This window comes from Acomys russatus, chromosome X (assembly GCF_903995435.1).
Source record: "Acomys russatus chromosome X, mAcoRus1.1, whole genome shotgun sequence".
Lineage (NCBI taxonomy): Eukaryota > Metazoa > Chordata > Mammalia > Rodentia > Muridae > Acomys > Acomys russatus.
In genome coordinates, this window is record NC_067169.1 from 17,166,818 (window position 1) to 17,180,958 (window position 14,141).

Here is a 14,141-nt window from a genome sequence, read left to right on the forward strand (position 1 = left end):
AAATCAATCCACTACACTTGAAAACACCATTTCCTAGTTAATAGTGGCCAGTAACTTTAGCCATATAGTAACTCAACATGTCAATGGCAAGCTCCTATTATGGTCTTGTACTTGTTTTTCCATTTGTTCCAATAAGAGTCACCTAAGGTCATTATGGTAGGCCTGAATATGATGAAAACCAAGGAGAGGTTCCTGGCTTTTACTACTATGACAACTCATTTTCTAAGAAATGGTGAGTGAGTCATTTAAATTCCTCCTTTCCATCCAATTATCATGAGATGATGTAGAAAGGGGGCGGGCAAAAATCTGTTTAAGAGGATGGGAGAATAAAGAGGTGTGGAAGATTGGATGGACTAGAGAGGAGCTGGCCTTGACTTAGACCTTCTTAGGCACCCTCTTTCCTGCAGGTCCTCCTCCAGTGCTGGTTCTGAGTAGACAAGCTCAAAGAAGGAAGAAAGAGAGAGTGAATCTTGGGAATCCATTCCCTTTGTTCTTCACTGTGGCCCATTCTGCTATGGTCCAGGGGACAAGACTATTGTTGAATTCTACCTCTTGGCACTGCAGATGACTGTCATGGCTACCAGACTGGGATGTCTGTGTTCCTTTCTGCCACTTTGCTCAGGGTTAGGGAATTCTTCAGAGAACAGGACAGATGTCTGTATATCTTGAGGATATCTTGAAATTTTCTTGTGCACAATTCTGCTATAGTATTGCTGGTAATGGTGTAAAGGTATTTCCCCTTCCTGGATAGGGTTCATATGTAGCCCAGGATGGCCTTACACTTACAACGCTCTTGCCTCAGCTTCCTGAGGGTTGAGATCTCAGGTCCGTACCATTATGCCAGCTGTGTGTTTTTAAAACATTCTCTCTCTCTCTCTCTCTCTCTCTCTCTCTCTCTCTCTCTCTCTCTCTCTCTCCTCCTCCTCCTCCTCCTCCTCCTCTTCCTCCTCCTCCTGCTCCTCCTCCTCTTCCCTCCTCCCCCCTCCTCCTCTTCCTCCTCCTGCTCCTCCTCCTCCTCTCTCTCTCTTTTTCTCTCTCTTCTTCCTCCTCTTCCTCCTCCTCTTCCTCTTCCTTCTTTTGTTTATTTGAGAGAAGGTTTCTCTGTATAGCTTGGGCCTGACTAACTTTGTAGACAAGGCTGGCCTCAAATTCACAAAGATCAGCCCATGTCTGCATCCCTGAGTGCTAGGATTAAAGGCATGCACCACCATTCCCAGCTTCAACAACATTTTCAATGATTTATTTTTCTAATAATAAGAAGAAATCTCACATGCCTAAACATTTCAACAGCACAACGGATTTTATAATAATATTAATCCTTTCTACTCTGCCTTCCACACACTATACTGTCAACCTGCTTTCTCTAAACCACATTTATCAGCCTAGTGGAAGCATTATTTTGCTCCTTGTTAATTCAATTTGTAGGCTATCGTGAGTGCATTTTGTATAAGTACATCTTGTTCATTCCTTTTAAAGGCCACGTGGAATTTAATCACATCCATACATAAAATTAATAAGATGATTCTCCTATTAAGAAATGTTGATGTGTACAGAAGCCACTAATCTTTGGCTACTGTGCATCTTCTTTACACACACATCTTTAAATGTTTGATGGAGGGAGGAAAGATCGTCATTTCCAAAGATCCTTCGATTTTTCAAGGTTGATTTTTGAAATCTCAAACAGGCTATCATACTTATCCTTTTACGGTTTGGGGTTTCAAGTCATTCCAGCATTCCTGCCTATGCAGGTGTTTGAAAATCATGTATTGCTCTATTAGCTTCATGTTGGAGACCAGCGTCTTTTTCCTTATGTACTAATAGCAACATAGGCAAACAATGCAGGGATAAGATTAGGGCCCCTGTGGCACTCTCTGGGTGCCTCCTTTTCATTTCAATCAACTCATTAGTTTATAACTTATTTGACAGGTTACCTATGTAACTATCATGTTCTCTATCAAGATAAAGTGGCACGGATTTAACTTCATTTTCCTGTCTTCCTTTTCCTCTCTTCTTCTATCAGAGGAAGAATAACATCATCATCATCAACAACAACAGTAAATAGAGACAGGGTAGCTCTGTGTAGCCTTGACTGTCCTGGACTCGCTTTGTAGACCAGGCTGGCCTCAAACTCATAGAGATCCACCAGCCTCTGCTTTCTGAGTGCTGGGATTAAAGGCATGCGCCACCACACCCAACAACTGAATGGTTCTTAACACAGCTGAGCAACTCTTAGCACTTACTCTTTCCTATAATTAAGACAGATAAGTGATAGGTTATAGGAGAGAGCCAGATCCTCCTTTTCAATGAGTGCTGGTCTTCGTGAGAGACTTCACTTTAGACGTCACACAGGAAAGGAAGGCCACTGGACAAGGCTAACAGACCTGGAATTTGGGGTACACATTAACTGTTGTTTGTGGACCTAGAAGAATTGTTGTTAACTAGGGGCATTTTTTTATACATAGGACATTGGGTAATGTCCCAAGACAATTGTTGGTTATCAAGACTAGGGATAAGAGTGCTGCTCCTGTTATCTGCTGTATAGGTGCTGAGTATGCCACTAAACAGCCTTTAATGCTCAACCCCCAAAGTCGATAGCATCCACTGTGAGAGAGCCTGGTCACAAATTTAGAATAGGAACTAAAACCAGTGCCACTAAGCAATGAAGAGTGAAAGAGTACATTGGCTTAAGCATTATGTCACATCCCTAAGGATTTTGATTTCATCGGTCCAAGCTAGTGTCCTTTGAAAAACATACTTATTCTAAATAATGCTCTGCTGTGCTGCATAGTTTTTTAATTTCTTTTTTTAAATTAAATCTTTTTAAAGTTAATTAATGACAGTTTAGAGCCCAACCTGAGTCTGCCCTCCTTCCCCTTCTCCTGGATCCGCCCTCCCTCTTCTTCCCCATCCACTCCTCTTTCTTTTCAGAAAAGGGCAGGCCTCTCAAGGATATCAATCAGTCATGGGCATATCTTCTTACAGTAAGAGTAGCCCCCAAAGCCAGGCAACACAGTCAGAGATGACCCCTGCTCCCACTATTAGGAGTCCCATAGGAAGACCAAGCTACACAAACATAACATATAGGCAGGGGGCCTAGGCCAGACCCATTCAGCCTCCCTGGTTGGCAGTTCAGTCTCTGTGAGCCCCTATAAGCCCAGTTTAGTTGATTCTGTGTGTTTTCTTGTGATGTCCTTGATCCCTCTGGCTCCTACAATCCTTCCTCTTCCTCTAGCACAGGAATCCCCAAGCTCTGCCAAATGTTTGGCTGTGGGTCTCAGCATCTATTCCCATCGGTTGCCAGGTGAAGCCTCTCTAATGACAGCTGTGCTAAGCACCAATCTATGAGTATAGCCAAATATCATTAGGAATCGTTTCATTGACTTCTTTTTTTTCCAGTCATGCATGTTCGGTTCTATCCTAGGGCTATCCAGCCTCTGGTTCCTGCCCTGTCAAACAGTGTCAGGGATGGGCTTCCTCTCATGGCCTGGGTCTCAAGCTGGACCAATCATTGATTGCCCACTCCCACAATTTCTGCCACCTTTACCCCAGCACATTTTGTAGGCAAGACAAATTGTAGGCTGAAGGTTTTGGGGCTGGGTTGATGTCCCAGTCCCTCCATTGGAAGTCTAGTCTGGTTACAGGAGATGGCCAGTTCATGCTCCATATCCTCCATTGCTAGGAGTCTTCGCTAGGGTTACTTTCATAGATTCTTGGGAGTTTCCATTACACTAGGTTTCTAGCTTATCCATTTGTCTCTCTCAGTACTCTCTCCTCCTGACCTGATCCCTCCTGTTCCCATCCCCCCACTGAAACCTCCCCCACTTCCACCAGCGATATCTATTCTATTTCCCCTTCACAGTGAGATTCATGTGTCGTCCCCCCCCCCCCCAGCCCCCTTAAGCCCTCTTTGTTCCTTACCTTCTCTGGGTCTATGGATGGTTATTTATGGTTAATAGGACTTATAACTTGGTAATGTTTGTCTTTCTGGGTCTGGCTTCCCTCACTCGGGATGCTCTTTTCTAGTTCCTTTTTATGAAGCTCCGCTGGGGTCCTGGCCAACCTGTGACAGAATTGACAACTAATTTCTGAAAAGTCTCATCTGAAGGAGGCCACAGAAGGGCCACAACCTTCCCCATATTTCGCACCTGGAGGACAACCAAAGGAAGTACTATCGATGGCAAAATCCAAGGAGATAGAAAGTTTTCTCAAATGCTGGAGAGGGTAATATGGAAGCCCAGGCTTGAGGGTTTAGTGAGAAATGGGAAAGGCTCTTTTGAATAAACGAATTAAAAACTTGCTGGGTCATTGCTCCCGAAGACCTTGGCCTAGCAAAGGGACAACCTTGGCAAGGAGACAGATGTAGTTCTGCCGTGGCTACGATTCCTGCTTAGTCACACGGGGCTCCGTGAACTCAATGAGGCAAACTAGCTGGGGTTTTGTCCTCCATAGAGGCCTCAAAGAAACCAGATCCATCCTGGGGGAAGCCTAGAAACCGTACCCTGAAGCCAGAACGTAGCCGAGCCAGCCCACAGGGTGGAGGCTCTGGGCTGATCCTGGCTGTTCTTAGGGTGCTTGAGAACAAGCCTGGAGATGGACAGATGGGGCTGCAGGAAACTCCCGCTGAATATGTGACAGAGAACTTCCTGTGCCTTGTGCACCCCAGCAGCTGACCCTTACACCCCACCCTAAACTGTAGCACAGCAGGTATGTACCAGGCCTAGCCCATTACAAAAGAGAAACAAACACACAAACAACCCTGTAGCTCCGGCCTTGGCGCTGGTGTAATCACATACCTTGTTTTCAATCGCGCTTCTGACCGGAACAAGTTCCTGGGTGGCTGGTTTTTTTCCTGGTACAAAGGACATAATAAGAATAAACTTCTAGTGTAGTTGTTAGTGTCAAAACAGTGGATGTGATCATTGGCACCTAGCTTCAGAGAGGGCTACTCCGAACTTGTAGTTGTCTTTCTTTCTTTCTTTTTTTTTTTTAATGTGACACAGAAGGACTTCAGCCCTCAGCAGGCGTAGATTCATTCTAAGGGCCCAGGATCCCTGAGGGCCTATACCCACTAGTTTGTGTTGGAGCTGAGAAGCATCCAAATAGAGCAAAGAATACTTTGGATGTAATGGGTTTCTAGGGCCTCTCGCTGGAGAACTCCGGAGGGGAACAGCCGAGTTTCCAGAAAGAAGGGGTGGCACAAAAAGAGGGGGGTGGGTGAATGGTGGGGCGGGGAGCCCTGAACCGCTCTGCGTTTCAGGGAGAAGGAGGAGGAAGGAGGGCAGGCCACAGATGGGAGGGAGGGAAAGAAGGAGACAGCCAAAGAGGAGTTTTCCAGCCTTAGCGGCTCTGGCTCACTACACAGCCCCTGGGTCTCTTGGCCTCCTCCGGCCCCTTACGCCCCGCTGAGCAGGCTGCCGGGCGAAGGAAGCGCCGGCTCGCCATGGGGAGCTCAGGACTCAGGCCCACGCTGTTGCTGCCTCAAGCGCTGCTGCTGCTGCTGCTGTTGCTGTTGCTGCAGCGCGTCCCGCTGAGCCGGGGCTTCCCAGGTAGGAGCTAGAGATGGGAGTGTTTTCCCCAGCTGGCCATCGAGGAACCGCGGAATCCTCTGCTGAAACCCGCTGCTTGGAACCTCGGGAGGTGTGGGGGCGCCCTTTGTTTATTCGGAATTCAGCTTTCGCAGCCCCAGGATCCGGTAAAGAGGAGTGGGGCTCCTGGTGGGTAAGAGGAACGGAGAACTAACCTATCACTCCACTCCTGGAGCCCGAGCCCGAGCACCTTCTGCTCCCAGGGCTCCAAGGTTTAAATCAAACCCTCTTGGCAAGGCTACAAAAAGAAAGTTTGGCCACGGGCTTATTTGCTTCGTACTCAGCACACAGCATTGGTTTCTTTCTTTCTTTTTCTTTTTCTTGTCTCTCACAGACTTTTGATGACTGTCAAAACTCTGGTCCCGGGAGCTTATTTTTGGAAGAAGACCCATGTCTTGGCCCCCTCTGGAGTAGCTCAGCTCCAGAGGGGGCCAAAACTCTCCTGGACTTCGCCAGCCAAAGAGCCTTCAGGCATCCTCTTGGCCTGCCTTCCCGTCCCATCGTCCCATCCCCCAACCCCGCACCCCCACCCCCCACCCAGCGCCGCCATACTCTGGGATTCCAAGAAAGTTTGCTTCTCAGAGGGAGAAGTGCCAGCTGAGAGTGGTGACATGTGGCATGCACTTGGTTAGCACCAGGGAAAGCAGGAAAGGCGCGGGATTGTGCTGGAGGGCGTGGTCTCCAGCATCTAAGAGGACCCTGGTATTTACTGGGTTTTCACAGTGAAGGGAAAATTCTTCTTGGAAATGCTTCTTTACAAATCTGTAGTAAACGTCCTCACAGTGAAATCTTAAGCTAATAGAGTGTCAGAGGAGCAAGGCTACTTGCTATATACCCATATGGCCTTGGAATGAACAGTTGATTTATGCAGGGGTATTAACTTTCTGTTAATAGAGAAGTGGTGACATGAGTTATAAAATATGCAAAGACTTTGCTTTGTGTTTGACATCACTATGGACAGTTTAAATGTGGAGCCTGAGAAAATCCTCCACAAGTGAGATAAAGGATAAGGAATTCCCAGGTTAGATGTAGGGATGGCTTTGGATGGGTGCATGCATGGATGGATGGATGGATGGATGGATGGATGGATGGATGATGTATGAATTAATAGACAGGAACATTTGTGATTTGTGCTGAGACTTGTAGGTTTTAAAGTTTTATAGAAACTGATTGGGGGCAAAGTGCAAAGGAGTCTTTATCTTCATTGCTAGAGAAATATCATTTTATGATGTTGGTGTCCCACTCACCCCCTTGGCAATAATTGTGTTAAAAGGAGTTAGAGGGGAAGGAGACAGTCTAAATGAAAGAGTTTCAACTTCTGGTTGAGTCTGTCCCAGGGTGCTCCTTTCCTCCTCTCTCCTTTACTCCCCTCCCCACGCTCTCAGTTTCTACCCTTATATAGTATAGCTTGCTGCCAAGCCTCAGACACCCACAGACTCCTAGGTTTGGCAGCTCAGGCACTTACTACTGCTTATGTTTCGGGACTTGCCCTTGGCTTTCATCGCTCAGTTTGCCAGCCTGCAGGTTCCTTCACCAGTTAGGTAGGCAGGCTCCTGTTTGCCACCATTTTTAATGATTTCTGCTGAACCGTCTGGCTCTACTCAGATGAGCTGAAGTCTTTCCCTGGAGCCCTCCCCTCCCCCCACATTTTCTACTCTAATTTTAGCCTGTTTTCTTTTTTAATTATTTCTTTTTACTCTTTGATATTATAATGTGATTATACCGTTTCCCCTCCCCTTGCCTCCTTCCAAGCCCTCCCCTATACCTTACCCTCCTTGCTTTCCATTCTGCAGTGTGCTCTTCAGTTAGAGTCCTCTCTTGGCATATCTCAGTGTTGGGGAGTGAGCTGTGCTGGGGCTGTTGAATCCTCCTCGGACAGAGGAAATTTCAGTCTGAGCCAGAGATTGTAAAAATCTGGGGAAGAGAAATGCTCTAGACTCGTACATCTGGAGGCGAATAGCATCAGCTGAGTTCACTATTGGTTGTGGAGTGACAGGTTTTAAAGGTTGTCCTAGAGGCATTCCCTCAGTATGTGGATATCGTGTCTCCAGGATGAGGCAGTGAAAGGAGATTTGGATCTGGAACTTCACAAAGAGGTAACTAGGGATTTAAGACCCCATTAGCTCTTGAATTATGTAACCATCTGAGCCCTTATAGCAAAGCTGTCAGAGAAAGGGCAAATCACCCTGAAGCTATCTGGAATTCTCCCGGCCCTGAATTTGGTGCAGCGTTTCTGGGCCCCTGGTTTAGTTTTTGCATCACATTAAAGACTGTGTCTACAGAAACCTACACGAAGCACCTAGTAAAGTTGCCTGTGCTTGTGTTTGGATCCTTTTCAGAAATGAGACTTTTCTTTAATTCTAGTCTTAAATGAATTCTTGAGACTTTGGAAGTTGAGTCTATCTCCTGCCAACAAAGTTGAAGGTAGCGAATGAATGCTGTGGGTATGGAGAAAGGCTTTGTGAACCTTCCTAGTACTAGGGGAAAAAACAGATAAATTAGTGTGGTTTCATTAGTTAGGAAAACCTTAAAGCTAAATCAGACTGTGGCAGTCAAAGCAGGCTTCGGAACTGCCACATTTGAAGATAAGTATTAGGAGCTGAGCACCTGCCTCAGGCTCTGCAATTAAGGTCTCACTAGAAGCTGGCTCAAAATTTCTATTTGTGTTTAAAACATATAATCAGCAGACAGAATTACTCTGCAGTATAAAAGAGGATCTGCTAAAGAGAGGAGGGCATTTTTGTCTGGCATTGTCTTTATAAAGAACGCTTTTAGTACAGTAAATTGAGTACCACTTCTCATTTCACAGATCTGCGAGTTGAGCAAGGTGCCAGAAACCATCATTAAGGCACCACTTTCACACCTTCCTGCCTCCTCAGTCCTTGCACCATAATCAAAGTACATCCCTTGCCTTCTAGATGATGACTATAGCATTAGTCTCTCTGAGGCTTACTTATTGTCCTTTTGGAGAGGGGCAAATACAAATCTTTTAAGTGGAGTGTGTGTGTGTGTGTGTGTGTGTGTGTGTGTGTGTGTGTGTACACGTGTGCATGTGAGCAGGTATGTGCATATGTACATGTGTGTATTCTCGTAAAAGCTTTAGAAGTCAATGCCGGGTATCTTCTGATTCTTTCTACCTCATTGGTTTTCTGAGACAGGGTCTCTCAGTCAATTGGGGGCCCATCAATAGAGCAAAACTAGCTGGCCAGAGAATCACAGGAATCCTCCTGTCGCCTCCTATCCAGGGTTGGGACTACAAGGGTGCACCACTATGCCTGGCTTTTCATGTGAATGCTGGGGAATCTGAACTCAAATTCTTTTTTTTTAATTTAATTAATTTATTCAGATTACAGCTCAAGTGTTTCCCCCTCCTGTTCCTCATTCCCCCTCCCTCCCTCTTTCATCCTATTCCTCCCCTCCCTAGGTCTGTGACAGAAGGGGACCTCCTCCCCCACTATATGGTCATAGCCTATCAAGTCTCATCCTGGTAGCCTACTTATCCTTTCTCTGAGTGACACCAGGCCTCTCCACCAAGGGGAGGTGGTCAAACAGGGGACACCAGAGTTCATGTCAGAGGCAGTCCATGCTCTCCACACAATGGTAGAGAATGCCCTGTCCATTGACTAGATCTGAATAGGGGTTCAATGCTTACTGCATGTATTTTCCTTGGTTGGTACAGTCTGAACTCAAATTCGTATGCTTATATGACAAGCACATTCCTGATTGAGCTCTCCTCCCAGCCCATAAGTGGACTAATTTGTGTCCCACATCCCTCCATTAAAAAACTTAGGGCAGTAGCTCCCATATTCACTCTCCTGTGAAAAGTTCTCCCTTATATTCAGGAGGCTAGATAGCTTCAGCCAAATTCTCAAGTGCTTCGCCCTTGGCTTCCTAAGACCTAGTCCATATGCACTACATGGCCCTATAGCAATTAGGTTAAGCTCTCCTTCTTTGTAGACAACACTGCTTACACCTTGGACTCATCCACCCATCCATTGCACTGTTCAGAATTCTGCCCAGTATCCAGCCACATCTACACTTTGTTGGCTCTGTTTCTTAATAATTAGACTTTATTATACAACCCAACTATCCAATACAAGAGGGAAAACGGGTTAAAAGGAAACAAGAATAAACCTTCCAGTATCTGTTCCACAGGACAAATCCCTAGGTGTCTCTGGCTTGCGCGCTGGTCCGGCCTGTATGCTGGTCCTTTCCCGATCCGTGTGTGCTAGTGCTCCGAACCTGCAGCCTTCTCCTCTCCTCTGTGCCTGTCTCTCTCTCTAGGGCACAATGGTATATCTCGCCTCCAGATCCCTCCTCCCATTGATGTTTGATTAGGAACTCAATAGCCTAGCCTGAGTCTCTGAATTCCGGACCCAGGATGACTCCACTCAGTCTATCGCAATGTCAATCTTTGTGGGGTATCCATGGTGTTTGCAAGGGGCAAAGCCTGCCATGACTGCTTTCACCTGGGACAAAGCCTGCAGTCCTTCCACATCACTTTGATGAAATCAACTGACTAATCCTCCTTCCTTCCTTCCTTCCTTCCTTCCTTCCTTCCTTCCTTCCTTCCCAGTTATGGGCATAGGACACATGGCCTTGTGCATACAGTGACTATACTCTGTGGCTAAGCTACACTCCAGTTCTTGAAATTATTTCTGGATCACTGAAAGGGAAGCCTCCTGCCTTTCTTTAAAGAAGCACAGCAATTTGAGACTGTTTTGTGGTCTTTATCACACATTCCACACAAAGGCTTCTGAGTCTATAAAAGCTATGTTTGAACCTGTCTTTTACCCTTATGTATATTTTGGAGAATGCTCAGCAGAATACCTGGTGCTGATGGATATTTGGGCTTATGGAATTTAATTTACCCTGAAACTCTGATGATCTGTAAAAAAGGTGCCCGGGTAAATAGAATCTTGTGCCACCATGAATCTCTACACATAGAAACTACGGTTTGCTGGCCACAAAGGTTCATTTTAAATCCATGAGTACCCTCTGTTTCAGCAAGTAACTGTCTCTGTTGGAGGCTGTAAGATGAGAGCCTGAGTGCAGTCATGAGCTGGACTTTGCGTTTATTTTTGTTGGCCACTTCCTTCCATGTTCTTTCAAAGCAGTTGAATGGTTTCCTTAGTGAACACACACACACACACACACACACACACACACACACACACACAGCAAACACACTAAAACTAGTAATTGAAAGCAAAGAGAGTTTCAATAGATGTTTCCTGTTGCCAAGTCACAACATAGCACGGAGTTTGTAGCAGCCACGTTATGATTAACATTCAGGTTGAAGATTCTCTTGCAAAATAGCAGTGTGAATAATTGCCTGTCAAGTTCTAGTTTGTAGGGAGATCCTCGATCGAGTCTCACCATTTTGAACTGTAAGATTTTGGAACGGCCAGCTTGGGTGGGCCTTTTGCTTTGAGAGGGGCTGCTCCTTTTCTGGGATATTTACATTCTGCTCCGAAATTGAATTGGCTTCTGCCCTCTCTAATGAAATCTGAGCTTTACTCAGAGACTGACTTTATCAAGTGGCCGTGAGTGATGAAGAGGTTCTGAGCTTGGAAAGGGAGAGTGAACTAGGTATGCAGCTCCTTCTTTTCAGTAGTTTTGTGTCTTGTGGGGGAATTAGGCACAGTTAGTTCGAGTGGCCAACATTTTAATGTAAAGGTGTGATGGGTTCTGGAAGCCCTGAGAGCATCATGTAGGGAACTTGGCCTGCATGTTGAAGGCTGATGCTTGGAGATGCTGCTGCCTGCCGAGGTGGTGATGTTAAAGGTTCAAGGTTGCATTAGAATGTCTTTGGGCTTCACTAAGAATGTTTTGAATTTGGAAACAGAACTCTGGGCAGTTCCTATCCCAGTCCAGATCCATGCTTCACTAGATGGTCTTTCTATCTTCCTGAACTGCTGGAAAAATACACACATAACAGGAAAAATAGATAGATAGATAGATAGATAGATAGATAGATAGATAGATACATACATACATACATACATACATACATACATACATACATACATACATACATAACTACACAAAAGATGGCATTGCGAGAAGAGACAAACTTTGATTCAACCAATAGGTAGGTGGAGGTGGCCTCTCTAGTTAATATCAGCTATAAAGTTTCCAGTTCTCCTCATTTAAAAAGCAACACTGTGTTACCTATAGCTCAAAAAAAAAAAAAATAGACTATATCTTATGACCTAAGTTCAAAACCCATCACCCCCCTAAAGTAAAAATAAAGACAAAATCAAACAAAGTAGATATAAACATAGACTGAAATTGTCTCTGCTCTTGATTAGCACAATGTCTGAAGTCTGGGGGCAGGTATTGAGTCAATATTTGGGGTACTGATTGTCTGAAGTAGTTATGAATAAGACTCAAACTACTCAATTTCATTCATTTTTGTATTATGTGACAGAATTTCCAGGGTTATTTTCTAGAGGCAAAGGAATGGCACATACCAAAATGTCAGTGATTATTTATGTTATTCTGAAAAAAGGGGCCAATTAGGCAGGAAGCAAGTCAGGATATACTTAGCTGATGAGACCTTTGTCTATCAAAGTGCCCTAGGACACTATTCTAAATGATTTAGAAACTCTGGGATATTTAGACATACTGAGGGTAAGGTTCGCAGATAAAGATGTAAAGAAGGTTTGCATCAAATGTTCTTAGCAACACTGCTAAGCTGCCAAGTGTCCCAGGTAATAATTGGTTACACCTAGATCTTATGAGTGCAGGGCTCTCTCTGTCATCAGAAAGCTCCAGGGCATGCATTTCTTAGCCAATGATGCACTCGCTCACAATTCTTAGCTCATATTGGATGTTTCTCTGAGCATTGTTCTTCAGGAAGATAAATGGGTTTCAACCCAATGACTCAGATTATTCCAGAAACTTGGAGTTGTATTTTGCATATATTCGTTTAAAAACGTTTTTAATGATTTATATTAATGGCGGACTTTTTGCTTGGCTTTCAAATATTATTGCAATAGTTTTTCTGTCATGCTCTTATTGGGGCCTGTAGTGTCATTAGTCCCATGTACCAGCAATTTGTTTTCTGTTGTTACCATGACAATGTCCCTCCTGTTGTTGTGCTTAATGGGCATGTCTTCAATGCAGTTACACCCTACCATCCTCTAATGAATGGCCTTGGTCTGCCCTTTATTGTGTGGGTGGCTGAGCTGAGTGACCCTGCCTGGTCCAGGCTTCCAAGAATATTCAAGCACATTAGTGAAAATTGGAGCCACAGGGCAAGAATTAAGCCAACATCTTTCAGGCCCAGAGTGGAATGTTGAGGATGTAAGTGATGATGATGTTCACATCCCACATGCCCCATTTCCTGAAACTCAGTTCCCACGTGGCCATTCCTTATAGAAACTCTGCAGACACATTGTCACTGACTCAGCGTTCCCCCGAGCAAGGCTCCAGTTCTTCTTAATGACCAATGGTAAAATGCTGTTTCTACTTAGAGTTTTAACTCAGCTTTTTATAAAGTAGCATCATACTTTTCCAGTAATAGCTATGCATAGATCTAATGCCCTCACCTTTGTGAGCTAATTGTAGGCTTTTATTCATTTTGCTATCCTCATAGCTTAATGGGGAAACTGGCTCCAACAGAGTAATGACATGCCAGGATGAAATGCTTCTGGCCAGCCTCAACCCACTCACCTGGATGGGTGTCTCAGGCTCTACCTAGATTTCTGTAGCAGTTTCTTGCATAGCCAGACTCTCTTGAGCAGACTGCCTAATGCATCTGCTGTGCAATCTCAGACAGCAAGGATGCCTCAGATGGGAACTAGGCAAACTGGGATAAATTATGCTGCAGCACTCAAACAGAGACCCTGCCCCGTGTGTAGCTCAGCATCAGTATTTGTATGATGCCTTGGGTGTACTCTCACTCATCTTAGGTCTGGGCTACTTGAGTATTTCTCAGTGGTTTTGAGAAGCTTTTGCCCCAAAGGCAGTTCTTGATCTCTTTTTAAGGACATTAGGGTTCCATAAGCTTTGCCTTCACGCCACTTGTTTTGAGTTGCCCACCTGATTTGTGGTGACAGCTTAACAGCTTTATTGAGACATAATTCACCCACTATAGCATTTGCCCATTTAAACTGTGCACTTCAGCGGTTGTAGTATAGTTATAGAGTTCTGTATCCATCACAGTAACCAATTTTAGGACATTTTTATTATCCTTGCAAAGAAACTTGTGCCCCTTGGCTGTCACTGCTCAATCACTTACCACTCCAACTGCTAGGCATCCACTAGCCTATTTTCTGCCTCTATAGATTTGCCTGTTCTGTAATTTTCTGTAAGCTAAGTTACATGAAACTGTCTTTTGTGAGCTATGTCTCTCATTTAGCACAATTTTTTTTTTTTCAGTTTTCAAGGCTCATCGTTGTTTTCACTTGATCCTGTCCTATAATTATTCCATTCTGTGGATATACTTCATTATATTTACCTGTTCAGTTAATGAACACAGGAGTTGCTTCCACTTCAAGTCTCCTAGGAATAATTTTGCAGTGAAAATTTGTATACAGATCTTTGTGG

The 14,141-nt window shown here is 44.7% G+C and overlaps 1 protein-coding gene across 2 annotated transcripts in view; it reads left to right on the plus strand.

The window, feature by feature from the left end:
* Positions 1–5,279: 5,279 nt before the first annotated feature.
* The window catches only part of Srpx (sushi repeat containing protein X-linked), an 87,762-nt gene continuing 78,900 nt past the window's right edge, over positions 5,280–14,141 (plus strand). For both annotated transcript variants that reach the window (XM_051140996.1, XM_051140995.1), the window contains exon 1: positions 5,280–5,546. In XM_051140996.1, the coding sequence (XP_050996953.1) occupies positions 5,441–5,546 (106 nt within the window). In that variant the 5' untranslated portion in view covers positions 5,280–5,440. The remainder of the gene's footprint in view (positions 5,547–14,141) is intronic.